General features: G+C 38.6%; 3 protein-coding genes across 4 annotated transcripts; 1 reads left to right on the forward strand and 2 right to left on the reverse strand.

Moving 5' to 3' along the window:
- Window positions 1-615: 615 nt before the first annotated feature.
- Window positions 616-5,511, reverse strand: xiap (X-linked inhibitor of apoptosis). 2 transcript variants are annotated; one of them, XM_007554814.2, is made up of 7 exons: window positions 5,344-5,511; window positions 4,010-4,301; window positions 3,356-3,908; window positions 3,153-3,252; window positions 2,937-3,015; window positions 1,840-1,879; window positions 616-1,543 (listed from the first exon to the last, which is right to left on the reverse strand). In XM_007554814.2, the coding sequence occupies exons 2-7, from the start codon at window positions 4,247-4,249 to the stop codon at window positions 1,350-1,352; spliced, it is 1,206 nt and encodes a 401-aa protein (XP_007554876.1). In that variant the 5' UTR covers window positions 4,250-4,301; window positions 5,344-5,511; the 3' UTR covers window positions 616-1,349. The 2 variants fall into 2 exon arrangements, with proteins under 2 accessions (XP_007554876.1, XP_016528307.1); XM_016672821.1 differs by lacking the exon at window positions 5,344-5,511 and adding an exon at window positions 4,806-5,303.
- Window positions 5,512-7,604: 2,093 nt separating this feature from the next.
- psmd10 (proteasome 26S subunit, non-ATPase 10) lies at window positions 7,605-12,316 on the reverse strand. Its single transcript, XM_007554816.2, has 5 exons — window positions 12,081-12,316; window positions 11,891-11,989; window positions 11,629-11,775; window positions 8,276-8,442; window positions 7,605-8,110 (listed from the first exon to the last, which is right to left on the reverse strand). Exons 1-5 carry the CDS (start codon window positions 12,192-12,194, stop codon window positions 7,957-7,959), a joined length of 681 nt encoding a protein of 226 aa, XP_007554878.1. The 5' UTR covers window positions 12,195-12,316; the 3' UTR covers window positions 7,605-7,956.
- Window positions 12,317-12,863: 547 nt separating this feature from the next.
- On the forward strand, window positions 12,864-15,249 carry nxt2 (nuclear transport factor 2-like export factor 2). Its single transcript, XM_007554817.2, has 4 exons — window positions 12,864-13,036; window positions 13,223-13,309; window positions 14,432-14,576; window positions 14,667-15,249. The coding sequence occupies exons 1-4, from the start codon at window positions 13,022-13,024 to the stop codon at window positions 14,849-14,851; spliced, it is 432 nt and encodes a 143-aa protein (XP_007554879.1). The 5' UTR covers window positions 12,864-13,021; the 3' UTR covers window positions 14,852-15,249.
- Window positions 15,250-15,834: the final 585 nt, after the last annotated feature.

A 15,834-nucleotide genomic window follows, 5' to 3' on the forward strand; every position in this document is an offset into this window, starting at 1 on the left:
GATGGCCTGACATCTAGTGGCCTCCCATAGGTACTGCATCCGTATTTTTAACGCGGGGCTTGTCCTTATGCACAGATAAGGAAATTTAAAGTGCACAATTGAACAGAATGGACATATAGACAGGCTTTTAAAACTGATTACAGCTATTTTAAATCAGTAAGACTGATTTAAAATAGCTGTATCACCCCCTTTAAGACGAGGAGTAACAAACTAGAATTTTAAAAGGTACACCACGATATTGGGAATATACAAAAATATCACAACTCGTCAGCTCTTCATTCAATGTATATTAGCTTACAACACTGATTGCAATCAATTTACTATCAATTAATTTTGCTGACCTTTTGTCTGCACTCCAGTCAGAGTAAAAGGTCAGTTTATGCCAATAAGCATCTTTAATGAATTTGCTGCCCATGCCCATATTATATCGAAGCATCTAATTTCTAATCTCATGTGTGTTCAAATCAACCTATTAATATATCCTATTTGGAATAGTAATCAAATATCCTGCCTAATAAGTGAAAGTTGGCTTGGAGTTGTTTGAAACCGCAATCCCAGTAAAGAAGTTGAAATTGAAGCTATAAAAAACCCCAAAAAAAACAAAACAAATGCACCTCAAGTCAAATTATTAAAGATTTATTTAGTTAATTTACACAAAATATTGCATGATGAAAAATTGACATCTTCCAACATCTCAGGGTCTGCATTAGCTTATGCAATGCGAGAGGAATGAAACCCCTCAGCCGCTTAATTTAGGATAAAGCAAAATTAGAGTCATCACACAAAACTAGAGAAAGGGAAGGAAACCATGTTTGCCCAAAATGTGAATTTACATGTGTGTTACACAGATTAAAACAAAGACACAACAACATGCTATACATACAATACACAGCTATTTACTATACAAGTGATTGTGAAAGTATTGGTTTCTTAAAATATATATGTATAATTACAAGGCATTTACAACAGTAAGTATATTACAGGGCATTTAATATACATGTATTATGAAACTAGTACATTAATTTGTTTCACAACCCCTCATATGCACACGCACACACACACCCACACCCACACACACACCCACACACGTTTTTTAGGCCAACGAGGTGCTGAAGCATAGTTTCTTTATGAGTGGGAAAAGAGGAAAACACAAAGCCATCTACAGGTAGTCAAATTGTCAGTTTAAAAAAAAAAAAAAGGTAATGACCACCTTTTTTGTGTATATGTTGCTACTCTTCGTGAAATCCACAAATTCCCTCCTAGAACAACATACCTACCACACCTGCTTTAAATTATAACATTTAGAACATAAAGCAGCATCCATGATAGACAGCAGCTTGTATTTTCCCTTAACCGATGTAGGCTTTGATTTTTTGTGCGATGGCTCCGCAGCAGATCGGACACTTGACGAGTGACTCCGAGCACTGCTTGCAACTGACCAGATGACCGCACGGGATGAAGACGATGCAAATATCTCTGTCCATGCAGATTTTGCACTGCTTTTCCCTCTGCAGCTTCATTAGTTTCTCCATTGGGTCCTCGTCTAAAAGAAACGGGTTAAAGAAATGATACGATGCCCAACTACTTGCATGTAATTCCACTACAAATCGTTACGTTGTCTGTTGTACAAAAAGAGAAATGCACAGAACTGTAATAACAGGGTTCCAAAAAATAAATAAAAAGTAAATTTAAAAAAAAGTATGGTAATTTTAGAATATTTTCTACCGACAGTCATTATTGAAGAACCCAATTCATTTCAATGGATAGCACCAATCTAGTTTTTATGTTTTCGATTCATTTTCGGGCTTTCTAATTAAATTACACTATCCAAATAATTACCTTTTTCACTGGCTGAAAATCCATTCTGATGACTTGAAGCCTAGGAGACAAAACAGGGAGTCATTTTCAGCACATGACTGAATTGATGCAAAGAAACAACAATAGTGCTGCTGCTGATAATAATAATAATAATAATAAACATTCACATACACAAAGAGATGCAAGGATCAGTAATTAATTTTGTTTCAAAAAGAACACGCTAGAAGGCATCAATGTTATGCTAGTTTAACACGCAGCATAGTGTTCAGGAATGTTATACAATAGCTGAAAGTTATGAATGACAACGCGCTCCAAGTAACTCAATGGCATTAGATATGCATAAGAAATGTAGAAGATTTACTAAAACCCAACTCCAGCAACAACAGTTACATTTAAAACTAATATTACAGTATTGTAAATATTTTCCAATCCAAAATTTCATTGTTTGCCCAACTCAAATTTCAAGGTCTTATAACATTTGGGACATCTAGGAACAAAACATTTACCTACTTGACTTTTATTATCTACATATTTCACAAATCCTAAACTAGCACAATGCTTGTTAGCATCCATTGGACAATGTGGTAGGATTACTTTGCAAAATTTCATGATGTTTGCATCAAATTTGAGCACCTTTAATGAAAAATCTAGGCTTGAGTTATCCTAATCTCTAAAGCACAATTGTTATACCTTTGTTTTTGTTTTTAATTTTTTTTTTTTTTTTGCAAAAATAAAAAAAAAGTAGAAATCTGCTTTGTATTAAGAACCAAAGGTCCAATTTAAAATCCTGAACTAAGAAAACCTAGACAATAAAATTTAGTTAATGACTAATTTATGAATTCTGACAGTAACTTAAAAACCTAAGTTGTGATGCAACAAATCGAAACTGAACATAATTTATAGATGTTTTAACAGGAAAAGCTTTATTCCTTAGAAATTCAAACAGTTTTTTTGACACCGTCACAGAACGTAAGGTCTGGAAGCTCAGACATTTGTCATCAATGAGTGTCTTTTTCCTCATAAATTTATCCAAACATGGAAAATAATAAAATATCAAGCGAGCGTTTATGTTGTATCAGATAATCAAACATAAAATGAAAAAAAAAATAAATACTCACAGCACTTCTTTGTTCAATTCCTTTGAGCTGAATGCTGTTGACAAAAGCAGCTCCCTTTTCTTCCAACAGGAAGCTGCATCTAATCAAGAGAGAGAGAGAGAGAGAGAGAGAGAGAGAAAAAACATTTAAGCATCAATAGGAAGACAGCAACAATAATATCAATGTGGATGGACTGTAGGTATACAACCAGAAAAAAAAAAAGCATTTAGCATTTACCCTGGGTATTCTTTAGCATGTTCTTCCCAGGGGTCTTCATCAGGCTGCCAGCCTTTTAAACCTCCACCACAGCAGAAGCATAACACCTGGTCTTCCTGCCCTAAAAAAAAAAGAAAAAAAAAAGACAATGCCGACAGTTCTATGTTAAAGCCATAATAGCATTAAAACACTTTCTCTGCTCCTATTTCATATATGTGATCTACCTGTGCTGTAGAAACCGGCTCTCGCGAGTCTCTCGTGGTCGACGGGGTGCCGAACATGAGCGAAGCTACTGAGCCTCCCCTCGAAAGTCTCCATATTTCTCCCCTGGTTCACGTTTTGATCTTCCAACATCGGCTCATCTGAGTTGTCCAGCAGAGGGACGTTCCCTACGTCGTGGCCGAGGATGAAAAAGCAGTTGGGAAAGTGTGTGGCGTGTTCTTCCCAAGGCCGGTCTCCGTTTTCCCAGTTGTTCAGCTTGTTGCCGCAGCAGAAGCACTCCACCCGGTCGGCCTGTCCCAAGTAGTAGAAGCCGGCTTGAGCCAGGTCTCTGGGTCTTACGGGCGCAGTGGAGGGCCAAGATGAAAAGGTGTCCAGGCGGACCTGTTCACTCTTCATGTGAGGTATCCTGGGGTAGAGGGTCTCGTCGACCACTTCACCAGTGGACACTCGGTACTGCATGTCTTCTGCAACTTCGTCGTAGATGAGGGGGGTAATGTAATTCGGCTTCATGCTGTTTGGGTGGGAGCACACGAGGAACCGACATGATGGAGAAACCTGCACAGGCAAGAAACATACGATTACAACATGAAAAATGAGACAAAAAAACCCCCAAAACAAAACAAGTTGTTCTTACTGTAATCAATAAATACATTTACCTCCTTGTGCCTTTGCACAGGTGTGTCTCCACTATGCCAGTTCTCCACAGTCTGATTGCAGCTGAAACACTGGACGCGGTCTGCGTCGCCGGTGAAGTAAAAGCCCGCCCTCGCCAGCCGTTCAGGCGGGACTTGTCGAGCCAGGGTGGATCCCCGGAAGGACTGGAAGCGATTGTCGAACTTTGAGAAGTCAGGACAGCCATCTGACTCCAAATTGCTGTATTCGCCTTGCTCAGACATAATTGGGCGAGGAAATTGCTGGGCGGGTAAAAGTTTCAGAGGGGCAGGATATCTGAGGAGGAAAGACAGAAAGTGTTAGGTAATATGTACGCTTTGAAATGGGCCCTTTATGAGAGGCAGCCGAGCGTTTATCACATGCAGACGCTGAATAGACCATGTGCGGGATGGGCATTCCAAAGGGAGTAACTCAGTACTCCATTACAAGACAGTAATAATAAATTTTCTCAAAGGGCAACACTGAGCACCGAGGGAAATCTAAAACACTTTTCCTTTCCAAGAACATAGATGGAATTAGTTACCATGATGAGCACACAACATATTTTATGGGCAGAATGGTACACTGTGTTCTTGACACACAGGAAGTTGGAAAACATGTTAGGAATTCATGGCAACAATGTAATTGCGTAATCAGGGTGGTTTTAATTACAACTACCTTTTTGTCATACCGGTGTGGACATGTCTTTAAATCATGATGTGAAGGTTAAACCTATTAATTATACACAAACATCGATCAGTTTGAGGATGGTGTGAAGCTGCTGTAAAAGGCGGCGTTTACTTTATTGATTGTGATCTTTGCACTGCATACGTGTCGAAATTCCTCCCAAGAAAGCTGTGATCAGATCAGGAAGCTCGGTCGGCAACACAATTAAATTCTCACAGTTTTCCCCCCCTCTCCCTTCCCTCCTACGCTTTATTAAAACTGAAAGTGGAAACTTTTAAAAGGTACTTTACCACCATGTGCCAGAACACGCACGCCCACATTTTTGAATGGACATACATTAGCTTTAAAACTGTTTTAATTTTAAAGTCGGAGACGAAAGCAAACTTGATTACCGTCACCTTAATCCAGTTCCACGGGACATATTACACAAACTCTGAATCATGTGAAACAAAGCAGAGTATCCTCTTAAAAGTATTCACAACAATGCGTTCAGTTGAAGTTCTCAGTTTGGACTTTAACTTTGGCTCCTGTTTCTAACAGTGTCCTTTAAACCGGAGTGGCAACCAGCAGCTATGTTTGCTAGTTAGATTAGCACGATGCTACTTTATGCAAATACGCAGTTCCGCATCGGTAAGAAAATCTCAATATCTACCTTTTTCACGTCTTTGGGACGGGTCCGTAGTTTCTTACTTCAATCGGTCTTAATGATATCACCACCCACAGCGAAGTACAATGACGGCTGGAGGCCGTTTATTTTATAACCCCTCTGTTCGTGTCGTGAGGAACAAGACAAGCAGTTCCTCCCTTTCCAGAGCGCAGCAACGTGATGACGTCACGAGAAATATTTGAATGGAATTTTTATGCTTTCATTATTTTAAGCGACCGCATTTACAAGATGTGACCCCAATGAAAAGATGGGAAAAATGTTTGACGTAGTTTACATATAATTTAAAATAATAATAATAAAAAAACATATAAAAAAATATTTAAGAAATTCAAACAGTAAAACGCATTATGTAGATTCACTATAAAGTGACATATTTAAAATAGTGATTATTCATTGGACCAATACTGATATGGTAAAAAAAAATACAATGCAGGGTTGCATTATTGCAGAGTGTTGTAAAGTGAGTCTGTGAAATGTTAAATAAGACAAAACATTAACTGTTTTTTTTTCTGTTTCTGAATAAAATTATTTGAAAACAGCTTTTTGAACCAAAATAAAACTTGGTTCATGATGTGAAATATTTAAGCAAGACAACAAAGGAAAGGTACCATTTTATACTTCAGCCCTCTAACAGAATCTGAGTTTATTTAAATTTGACCATAAATGCAACTAACACAGATTTAGTCCAGTTATATACTTTATAAAAAAAGCTGTACTCTTTCCTCTCCTTTCAAATTCAAACAGTAGTTGTAGATTTGTCCGTGCGTGTGGGGGGACGATTCTCGACATCTGTGTGAAACCAACACCTGCTGTATAAATTTCACTGAGATGACTTCATGAGCCATCTCAGAGCAAATAGTTTCAGTAACAGGGAACATTCACAGGATACTTAAAATATTTCATTCATCACCACGCTTTCATGCAAATGACTGTAGAAACAGATTTGTGGGTGGCCATGAGGTTGAAATCGATGAGGTAACACCAATTTTGTCACCGTCTAAAAGTCTTTCATGGCTGTTTCCCACTAACACCTGTTTGGCGTGGCCTGACTCAACTATGCACTACGTGGTTATAAGGCTCTTCCACTTATTGCGATAACTGATTATGTTTGAAAAACATTCATAGTTATTACTAGTGAGACAGGTATCGAGACTCCTGCTGTTCAAATCACAATACGGCCATTGTCTACCGAAACTGCGTTTTAGGTATGGCCTTGATTAAAAATATTTAGGTATCAGGTTGTATTAAAAGTACAAAATAAAGAAATGGAAGTTTTTTTTATTCTAATGTTAAAACGATGCATTGGTTAATACAGTCATTACTGTATAATTTTACTTGGAACATCTTTGTTATTTTGTTTCTAAAGCAGATTTATGCAAAAATGTAGAAAAAAAATACCCATTACGCTCCCACACCTGCACACTGGTGGGAGCATAGGGGCCATGGCAAAAAATATGACACTTTTTGACATTCTGTCCCTCGCAGAGTAACACGAGTCCAACAAGCTGACATAGGCTGGTAAGTTAGTCATAGCTTGCCAGTTGAAGTTTCTGCTGAATTTTGTATGTTTTTCTAAGCAAAAATAAAGAAATAAAAAACAGAAAATGTGTCAGTCATCTTTTAGCCAGCTGGTCAACAGTGCACAGCAATAAGAGGGAGAGGCACAGCATTGCCGGCCATTATTCTTTGCTCTGTTCATCTAAGAAAAGTACCATTCATGCTGGCATTTCTCTCTCTCAACGAAAGGGAACCACAGGGGACACTGACAGAAAATATGCGGTTCTGAAACCGAAACTTGGCAAAACCACAGGGTACCTGAATAATGGTGATGAATGAAACCTGCATTTACTTTTCAAATTGTAAAGTAAGTTTTATTTTTAAGCTCCGGCTGTGTTTGATAAGAGATCTAAAGACAAAAAGACAATACATTTTGATAGTTTCCACCCACTGCTGGGTGGTCAGAGATTGGATTAATCGAGTATGAATCTGGACCAAAATGGATCAAATTGAATAGATGTTTGTTGTACATTCTAACTTACTGATGTGTTTAAGGTCATCCTTGACTTTAGAAGCTGTGCTGCAAGTCACCTGGAGTTAAATTTAGTACTTTGCTGAACAACAAACTTAAAACAATATCCTTTAGAAAAAACCCTTGAAGATGTTTTAAAAAAATGGCACCGAGCACAGAGCCATGTGCGACTCCACTACGAAATAAAGTAATAAACACTGAGGGAAAAAAAACAATCACAAAGTCACCTTTTTTTATTTTATTTAGGTACAACAAATTTATTCCAACCAGATTTCATCACCACTTGACATTTAGTTTTTGCCATTTCTACACTTTAACTTTCACAGAAAACACTGCGCTGCTGCAAAAACTGTGCATAGACACGTCAGTCTCAAAACCCCAACAGGAGGTACTGATCAGCCTCAAAAACAGTCCAATCCCTTTTCAACACCAATGCCTCTTTCACATGTCACCGACCACACCAAATAACAACGGGCCTGCTCAAGAAGGACTGAGTGAGATGATGGTTTTCATCGGGATCCGACGGTAGCGGTTTGAACCAAACCACAACCAGCGGGTCAGTGAAAGCATCACCCCTCCACGATCCGGCGGAGTACGTTCCCCAAGCCGCCCTTGGCCAACTGGAGGGGGGTCTTCTCCTCCTTGTTCTCGATATAAATGCTGGCACCGTGTTCTACCAGCAACTTGGCTGCTTCCAAACGCTCTTCATCACACGCAAGATGGCTGTAAGAGGAAAAAATAAATTGGTGCCTTTATGTTTTCATAAAAGTCAGGTAAAAACTTCAACTGATGACCTATTGGTCTGGCAACATGTTTCATGCTTTCGTTCTACACATTTAAATTCACGCCGGCTGTGACAATTTTGGACAAATGCGTTTGCACACGTACAGCGCCGTGTTGCCCTGCGAGTCCTGGATGTTCGTTGAGGCACTCTGCTTGAGAAGCAGCTGGATGAGACGGTAGTTGCCCTTGGCTGACGCTCTGTGCAGGGGAGTGGAGGCCAACTTGTCCATGGCATTGGGGTCCGCTCCATTTTCCAGCAGCATCAAGGCGATCTGCAAACAGGGGACAGAATTGTCTCTTGTAACCCCGTTTTAAACTTTGCTTCCCACTAAACGTGAAAAGCCCATTTCCTCATCCGATGTTTCGGCGCCCTCAAGGGCTTCTTTCGGTCGCCACTTCCTAGAGGAAATTTTAACCAGCAGCGTAGGATGTGAGAGCAGAACTAGAAGGTGGCGTGGCCGAGACCAATGGGGAACTATACGAGAAGTTTTCCACTGGCAGTAACGGAAAAAAAAAAAAAGTACCTTTTGTAACGTCACTAATTTATTCACCTTACTTCCTAATGTTTGTTTGTTTAAGCCGTCGGAATGTTGTTTGGAACTGGAAGGAAAATTTTACAATGTTTTGCTACAAAAATAATTCCAGGTCTTTTCGGGTGAACATCTGAACATCGATTTTCAAGTTCTGCAAGTTTCTCACTGGATTTAGGTCTGGACTTTGACTGGGTCAAACTCTAAACTATTTTAGTGTATTTATATTAATGTTTAGAGTAATTCTCCTATTCCTGCTGCAGCAGGAGAATATTTTCCAGCCCTTCTCTAAAACCATACTATATTCAGCTCTGCCTACCACATCATGATGCTGCCACCACTGACTCACTGCGGCACTGTGTCCTCAGGATGATGTGGAGTGTTGGTTTATTTTGGTCTCATCTGATCGGAGCACTTCCTTCCACAGTAACTGCTGGTTCCTCTAAATCCCAGCAGGATTTCGTTTGGTTTGGCACACTTCCGTAAAGGCCAGATTCTCTTTAAATGAACAACTAACACAGCTGTCGATCTCAGCAACTCTTCCAGTTACCACAAGTTGTCTGTTCCTCTCCTGGCTTGTCATTTTGAGATTGTGGAAATGTATCGATAGGTTTTCAATTTTATTTCCGGACGGAGGATCAACATCATCTCTTTATTGTGTGCATTTGTGGCATTTATTTGAACCAACATAATGCCATTTTAACTTGATTTTCTAATTTTTTTTTTTGTTTACCGATTGTTTTCTCTACACTCATCAGTTCCATTAGTGAGGAAGGGCAGGAGAGCCAAAATATTTCAGCTGATTCAAAACAAAAGTGAATATATTTCAAATGTCTTTGCGTCCTTATTGTTCAATTTGGAGCTGATTTTTACAGTCATTCCCATCACATTCAAGACTTTCAGACAGTTCCACAGTGACCTGGTGGAACTGTAATCTGTTCTACATTGAAGTTTTCGATCCCAGAGAGAACGCCTTCCATTTAAAACTGTTAGAGTTTTAAATTGTGTGTTTTTCTCTTGTGATTCTTTAAATTGCACCTAAGAGTAAAGGTTACCTGTTGTCTTCATCCCTGCATTATAAATTCCCACACAGTTCACATTACAAAGGTGTGGTTGGACTACCTGCATTCTTAACACAAACATAAAGGCTGCTTTGTTCACTTCGTACACTGCAGTGATGAGTGGATACAGTTTCATACTTTTCAGTGTGAATTCAAAAATGTCATACTCGTATCTAAAACATTTTATCTGTCTGTATCTCATCTTTCAAGTGCTTCCTGGTGTAGCAGAATGATTACAACATGATGAATGCTTATAGTCTCATTTTGTTCCTGGATACAATAGCTCTGACAGGTTGGAGCTTATTTAAAAAAAAAAAAACAAAAAAACTAAGTAGGCAGAACAAAACAAAAATGTTCAGAACTCGTGTTTATAATATGCAACAAGAAGCTAAATATATGGGTTTCCCCCCCCCCCCTCTTTCTTTAAGTGTTGAATTTTGAGAACTTCACTAACCACAGTGACACTTTAACAATATTTGGATAATACAATTTACAACATTTAATTCCCCCTTTGGTATGAATAAAGTATTTGGATTACGTTGAATTTCCCTCAGATCCTGATTAATGGTTGTGGTTAATCAAAAGAACTGGTGCAGGGAGATCTATACCAGACACAGCTGTAAATTCACTTCAGCAGTAAAGTGATTAATAGGATTATTTTTGACTCCTGATGGGTGAGGATCCTGAATCATCAGGGACTTAACCCAGCCCAGAGGTAACTGGGCTGGGTTACATTTTAATACACAAATAGAATGCCTTTTAAATTACTCCTAAATAAAATATTTTTACTCAAAACAATACAAAAAAAACAAAACAGAATAAGGCTGTTATAATTACATTATAGCTGTTTTTTTTTTACCACAACAAAGCAGTTATGATTTAGGAATTGTACAGAGAATAATTCACGCCTTTTACTCTAATAATCAATTTCTCTTTATACTTCAAGAATGTATTTCTATCCCATGAACTTTTTCCACCAACTTAATATACTTTATTAGCATTGTATATGACAGATCAACAAAGTATCTTGTATTTGTGAAGTGGAAGACAAATAAAATTTAAAAACAAAAAACTGGAAAAGTAGCAAATACAAAGCTTGTGGATCAATTGCAAATCTGTTAACGGGATCGTTAACACTCATGCACTCAACCAATCTTGTGTTTGTGGAGGTGTAGCAAAAAGAAAGTCTATATTGAAAGAAATTCTAAATAAACAGGACATCAGGACCTATGGCCAGATTAGAACCAATATTTTACTTTTTGCCCAACAAGCCTGTTTTGTTAAATCTAAAACTAGAACATGGCAGTGGCAGCATCCTGTTATGGGGAGACCTTTCATCAGCAGGGCCAGGGAAGGCTGTAAAAGTTGATAAGGAGATGGAAGAACGTTGGAGGAAAACCTGTTGGGAGCGTGCAAAAGACTGGTTCAACTTCAAGCTGAACAACCATAAATGGACAGCCAGAGTTACAATACAACGATTTAGAGTAAAGCTTTTTCCATGTCTTGAGTCCAGATTTAAATCTAATTAAGAATATGTGGCCAAACTTAAAAAATAAATACACAAATAAATGCATGCTGGTAGTGATGGACCTCAAGTGGCAAGAGGCTGCAAATACAACATTTGGCTCAAAATGCATGCCACACTTTTTGGAGTTTTGTTGAGAACCACTTCAGTTATTACTCTACTTTATGTTGATCTGTCACACCCAACCCCAACAAAAGCTGACCAAAGCTGCAGCTGCAGCAAGACTGCAGATGACCAAATGTGACAAGATGAAGAATGCAAAGGCATAAAATTACACTCCCATACACAAGTATGGAGTCTTTCGCATTTTTTGCCACTGCTTTTACACAAACGACACTGTACCTCGTATCTGTCTTTAGAGGCGGCATAGTGCAGAGGGGTGCATCCATTTTGATTAACTGAATTCAGCTGGGCTCCACTGCCTATCAGAGACCTCACTATGTCCTCTCTTCCTGCAGATGCAGCAATGTGCAGAGGACTCCATAGGGCCTGCGGAGTGGATAACACATCACGCTGAAATAACATCCATTTACGTCAACTTAACGGTAACACATCACAAGGGAGGACGTGGAGAGAATGCGTCACAATTTAAAGCTTAGCTCACATCATCCTGCAGGTTGACCTCAACTCCCAGGCTGAGTAGAAACTCCACGATGTTGGTGTGTCCAGCAGAACAAGCCCAGTGGAGAGCGGTCCTGCCGTCCTGAAACCACAGACAGCCGTCATTAGCTCCATTCCCTCTCGAGTCACAAATGATGCAGCCCGACAGAGCACATAAAGGCGGGGACGCTGACCTGGTCCGTTTTGTTGACAAGTGTTTTGTCGGACAGCATGGACTGTTTTAATTTGTCGAACTGCCCGCTGAAGGCTAAATTGCAGACCTCCACGTTAGACACGGAGCTCTCCATCACTCAGTGTGTTGGAATGTGACGGTAAAGTTGTTGAATCCTATGCAGGTGACCGAAGATGCTGCGTTTAAAAGCTGGAGGATGACTCAGGAAATTATGAGCTTCACATCCGTTGTGGGTGCACTTTGGTCTCTTCAAAATAAAAGCCCGCAACTGCTCAAGCCTAATACGACGTCGATCTTCTATACGCTTGTCGTTTTACTAGACGTGTAGATAAATTTGATTTAATAAACGTAGAATGTTTCAGTTCTACATTTTAAATGTATAATTTCTTAGTCATTAATATTAATTATTCCTCGTAAAACCTATTTATTAATAGAAACATAAATACTTGGGTCAGGGAGGCCTCCAGGGGGTGTTTTAAGGAGTGGCCAGATGGCAGCCACTGATAATTGGACTGACATCAAAACTAACACTATAATAAAAGTATATACTTAAGTATATTCTTATAAAGAAAATTAAAAAATCTTTGCGAAACTAAACACAGTTGATCAAAAATAAATGAATAAATGAAGAGAAATAAAATATCATTCCTCAAAGATTTTTTTTCTACATTTTTTAAAAACAATTGTCAATATGTTTAAAAGACAATTTACCGGTACCCTCAAACAATCCCCTCTAGGTGGCGCTACTGAATTTGGCTAAAACAACAGAACGCACATCTTATTTTGGTAGTCACGAGATTTGCTAGGCGGAAGTAAAACATGTAAGATGGACGCACTGTTAGCTGAATAAATCAGAGAGGGGGGAAGAAGAATATACAATTAATACATATAAACTCTTACCGTTTCCCCTTGTTATTTGTTTCGTTCCATATATGAGCAGACATGGCGAGCACGCTGGTAGGTTTATCAACATGTCTACAAGTTTATTTTCATTTCTTTTTAGCCAAACCGCTAACTAGCTAGCTGTTTTCCTGTACGCGTGCTCCTTTTTTTTTTTTTTTGACAAGTCAAAATTTTGTTTAAGTATTAAATTCATTGTGCTTATTTACTTCTGACGGTATTTACTTCGCCTCGTTTCTGTAGGATTTCCGGACCCATGCTGACCAGTCTTGCAGATATGCCGAGGAGTTTGTTAACATTTACTACGACTGTGTGGACAAGAAAAGGAGGGTGAGCATCTTGTTCCCAGAATGATAAATTCAACCATGTTCCCTCGAGTTATATTGCACCCTGCATGTTGACGTATGGGCATGTTTCAGGTGGAAAAACTGCAGTTTAGAGACGTGTTTGTTATTCGTAAAATCTGCTGTTACTTAGTTCCGTCAGTAGGGAGCAGTGGCATCCACGACACATCTTTGTTTCAGATCTGTTAACAGATAAACGGACAAAATCTTTGTGTAAAAAGAAAAAAAAAAACACATTGAAATAAATAAGTTCATCTTTTGTTGCTGTGTTATTGTTTCACACACAAAAATGATGAAAATTCCATCTATAAGCTCTCGATACTTTATTTAACTCTTTTTTATCCCTTAGGATAGCACTACAAGCTTACAGCAGGATAGATTGACTTTTCCTCTTAGCACGGTCTCGTAAAATTATTTTAGGTCTGGGGAGTGAAATGGCAATGGTAGAAGTTTTTATTTTTTGTCTATGATTAACTATTTCTGTGTTTATATTTGCCATGTTTTGAATCATTTTCAGTTCATTAACATAGTCCAACAGATTTTTATTTGAAATCTCCTCAAATTTCAAAGACTTGTTGATGGTACACCCTCTATTAATGTGACTTGCACCCTTTCTATTGTCCCATCTGAATGGGCAAAAAACTCACATTGACATTTATTATGGTAGGGCAGACCTTTTCTTCAGGCCTATTTGCACAAAAGACTCTTTGTGCGCCATCAGATTTATGCTCATGAGAAAACGGGAAGTTATAAATTGCTAGTTAGATGTTCATAAAAATCATAAAATTTAAAATGTGTCAATTACAACTGTGCTATTGCTCAATTTGTTCAAAAAATCTTTTTACACTGAATAAGTGTGCTAATTTATTGGTTGTGGAATATAAATGGCTGTTATAGTCACATAAAAAATGTAATAAAATTCAATAGCAACACGGACAAACACTGGTTCAGTCCTGTCTAATAATGCTGGATTAAAATAAATTTTTAGCATTATTAGCTTCAGATTACCAACACTTTCAGACCCAGTCCGGCAGAGGAGATGGATTTCTGTTTTAAGATGGTGCGGGTTGCTCGTGGCTGCTGTTTTTGACTGACCTGTGCGTTTCAGAACCTGACCCGGCTCTACCTGGACAAAGCCACGTTGGTGTGGAACGGCAATGCGGTCTCAGGACAGGACGCTCTGGGAGAGTTCTTCGAGTCGCTGCCATCCAGCGAGTTCCAGGTTCAAACTCTGGACTGTCAGCCGGTTCATGGTCAGCGAAGTTTAAATAATTTTAGGCAAAAAAAAAAAATGTAATCGCTACAAGATAACGTAACATCCTCATAACATTGTCTTTTCACAGAACAAGCAACCCAAGGCCAGACCACGTTGCTGGTAGTGACTGGTGGGATCGTGAAGTTCGAAGGGAACAAACAGCGATTCTTCAACCAGAATTTCCTCCTCACAGCTCAGGCCTCACCAAACAGCGATCAGCCCGTCTGGAAGATCGCCAGTGACTGTTTCCGATTTCAAGACTGGAACAGCTGAGCCTCGTCTCCTGCGTTTATAAACTCCGACGCTCGGCAGCAGCTACGTTCTCGTGAGGCTTTTGTACTTTCCGTAAAGTAAAAGTGTACAAATTGAGTGCCAATAACTTTATTTCGAAAAGTCAAACACGACAACAAAGAACCTTGAAATGTTTTAATTTCAAACATTTGAAGCCACAAATTACTGCAAAAATTCAAGATGCATAGCAGCCTGAATCGGGAGGATTTATTTGAGCGTGATGATAATGCAGATTCGTTTTCCCACTGTGATCCGGGTTCTGTCAGTCTGTGTAAATGTAGCTTTCATCAAAAACTATCTGTACTTTGATTTACACTTTGACTATTAATATTGTGTTTGGAGAAAAAATGTGCACAAAATAAAGTGCAAGTTTTATATTATTATTTTTACTGTCCTTAGTTCTGCAACGTTGTTGAGTTCAATGTTTTCTACTTTACAGGGCGTTATAACTCCAGCTCACCTCAGCTGCTTATGCTTTGGGTTTGTAGGATTGTGTCCCGGCATTTATTTATTTTTTTATTTTTTCAGTATTCTGAGAAACTAAACGCCAGTTTCCTCTGTAATTGATTGCACTGAAAATTGCTGAGGAAACAAACCCAGACTTGTGAGAAAACCCACCTTAGCAGTGCTTGTCCTTTGCCAGGAAATGCCAGAAACTTTTAGTAAAAAAAACAGATGGTTATAAATATATACAAAATATAATATGCTCTTTTTGGGTGTAAAAATTGTAACTCAAGTAAAAAGTATAACAAACAAAATGTAAATTTTGTGTTATACACTTAAAAGTTACTGACGATATCTGGAGCTGTTATTCACAGGGAAAGATTGAGTGATGTTAAAAATTATTTAAGAATTAATTTTAAGTATCTTTAAGTATTTTTCGATTGTAGCTTACGTACCTTAGACTAATCAATTTGAAGAGACACATCAAGTTTGAGTAATCCACAGTAGTCCTGAATGTTGTA

Source organism: Poecilia formosa, unplaced genomic scaffold (assembly GCF_000485575.1).
Source record: "Poecilia formosa unplaced genomic scaffold, Poecilia_formosa-5.1.2 Scaffold66, whole genome shotgun sequence".
Taxonomy (NCBI): domain Eukaryota; kingdom Metazoa; phylum Chordata; class Actinopteri; order Cyprinodontiformes; family Poeciliidae; genus Poecilia; species Poecilia formosa.

What these genes read in the sequence shown, in the direction of transcription:
- nxt2 (XM_007554817.2), top strand. An exon ending in GTGTGGACAAGAAAAGGAGG is followed by an intron (nt 13,310 to 14,431) that starts GTGAGCATCTTG and finishes TGTGCGTTTCAG; the next exon opens with AACCTGACCCGGCTCTACCT. An exon ending in GGACTGTCAGCCGGTTCATG is followed by an intron (nt 14,577 to 14,666) that starts GTCAGCGAAGTT and finishes GTCTTTTCACAG; the next exon opens with AACAAGCAACCCAAGGCCAG.
- xiap (XM_007554814.2), bottom strand. Translation starts at nt 4,249, where the DNA reads ATGTCTGAGCAAGGCGAATACAGCAATTTGGAGTCAGATGGCTGTCCT. An exon ending in AGCCGGTTTCTACAGCACAG is followed by an intron (nt 3,253 to 3,355) that starts GTAGATCACATA and finishes TTTTTTTTTTAG; the next exon opens with GGCAGGAAGACCAGGTGTTA. An exon ending in GAATTGAACAAAGAAGTGCT is followed by an intron (nt 1,880 to 2,936) that starts GTGAGTATTTAT and finishes TTTGTCTCCTAG; the next exon opens with GCTTCAAGTCATCAGAATGG.
- psmd10 (XM_007554816.2), bottom strand. Translation starts at nt 12,194, where the DNA reads ATGGAGAGCTCCGTGTCTAACGTGGAGGTCTGCAATTTAGCCTTCAGC. An exon ending in AGGTCAACCTGCAGGATGAT is followed by an intron (nt 11,776 to 11,890) that starts GTGAGCTAAGCT and finishes TCCACTCCGCAG; the next exon opens with GCCCTATGGAGTCCTCTGCA. An exon ending in TCGCAGGGCAACACGGCGCT is followed by an intron (nt 8,111 to 8,275) that starts GTACGTGTGCAA and finishes TTCCTCTTACAG; the next exon opens with CCATCTTGCGTGTGATGAAG.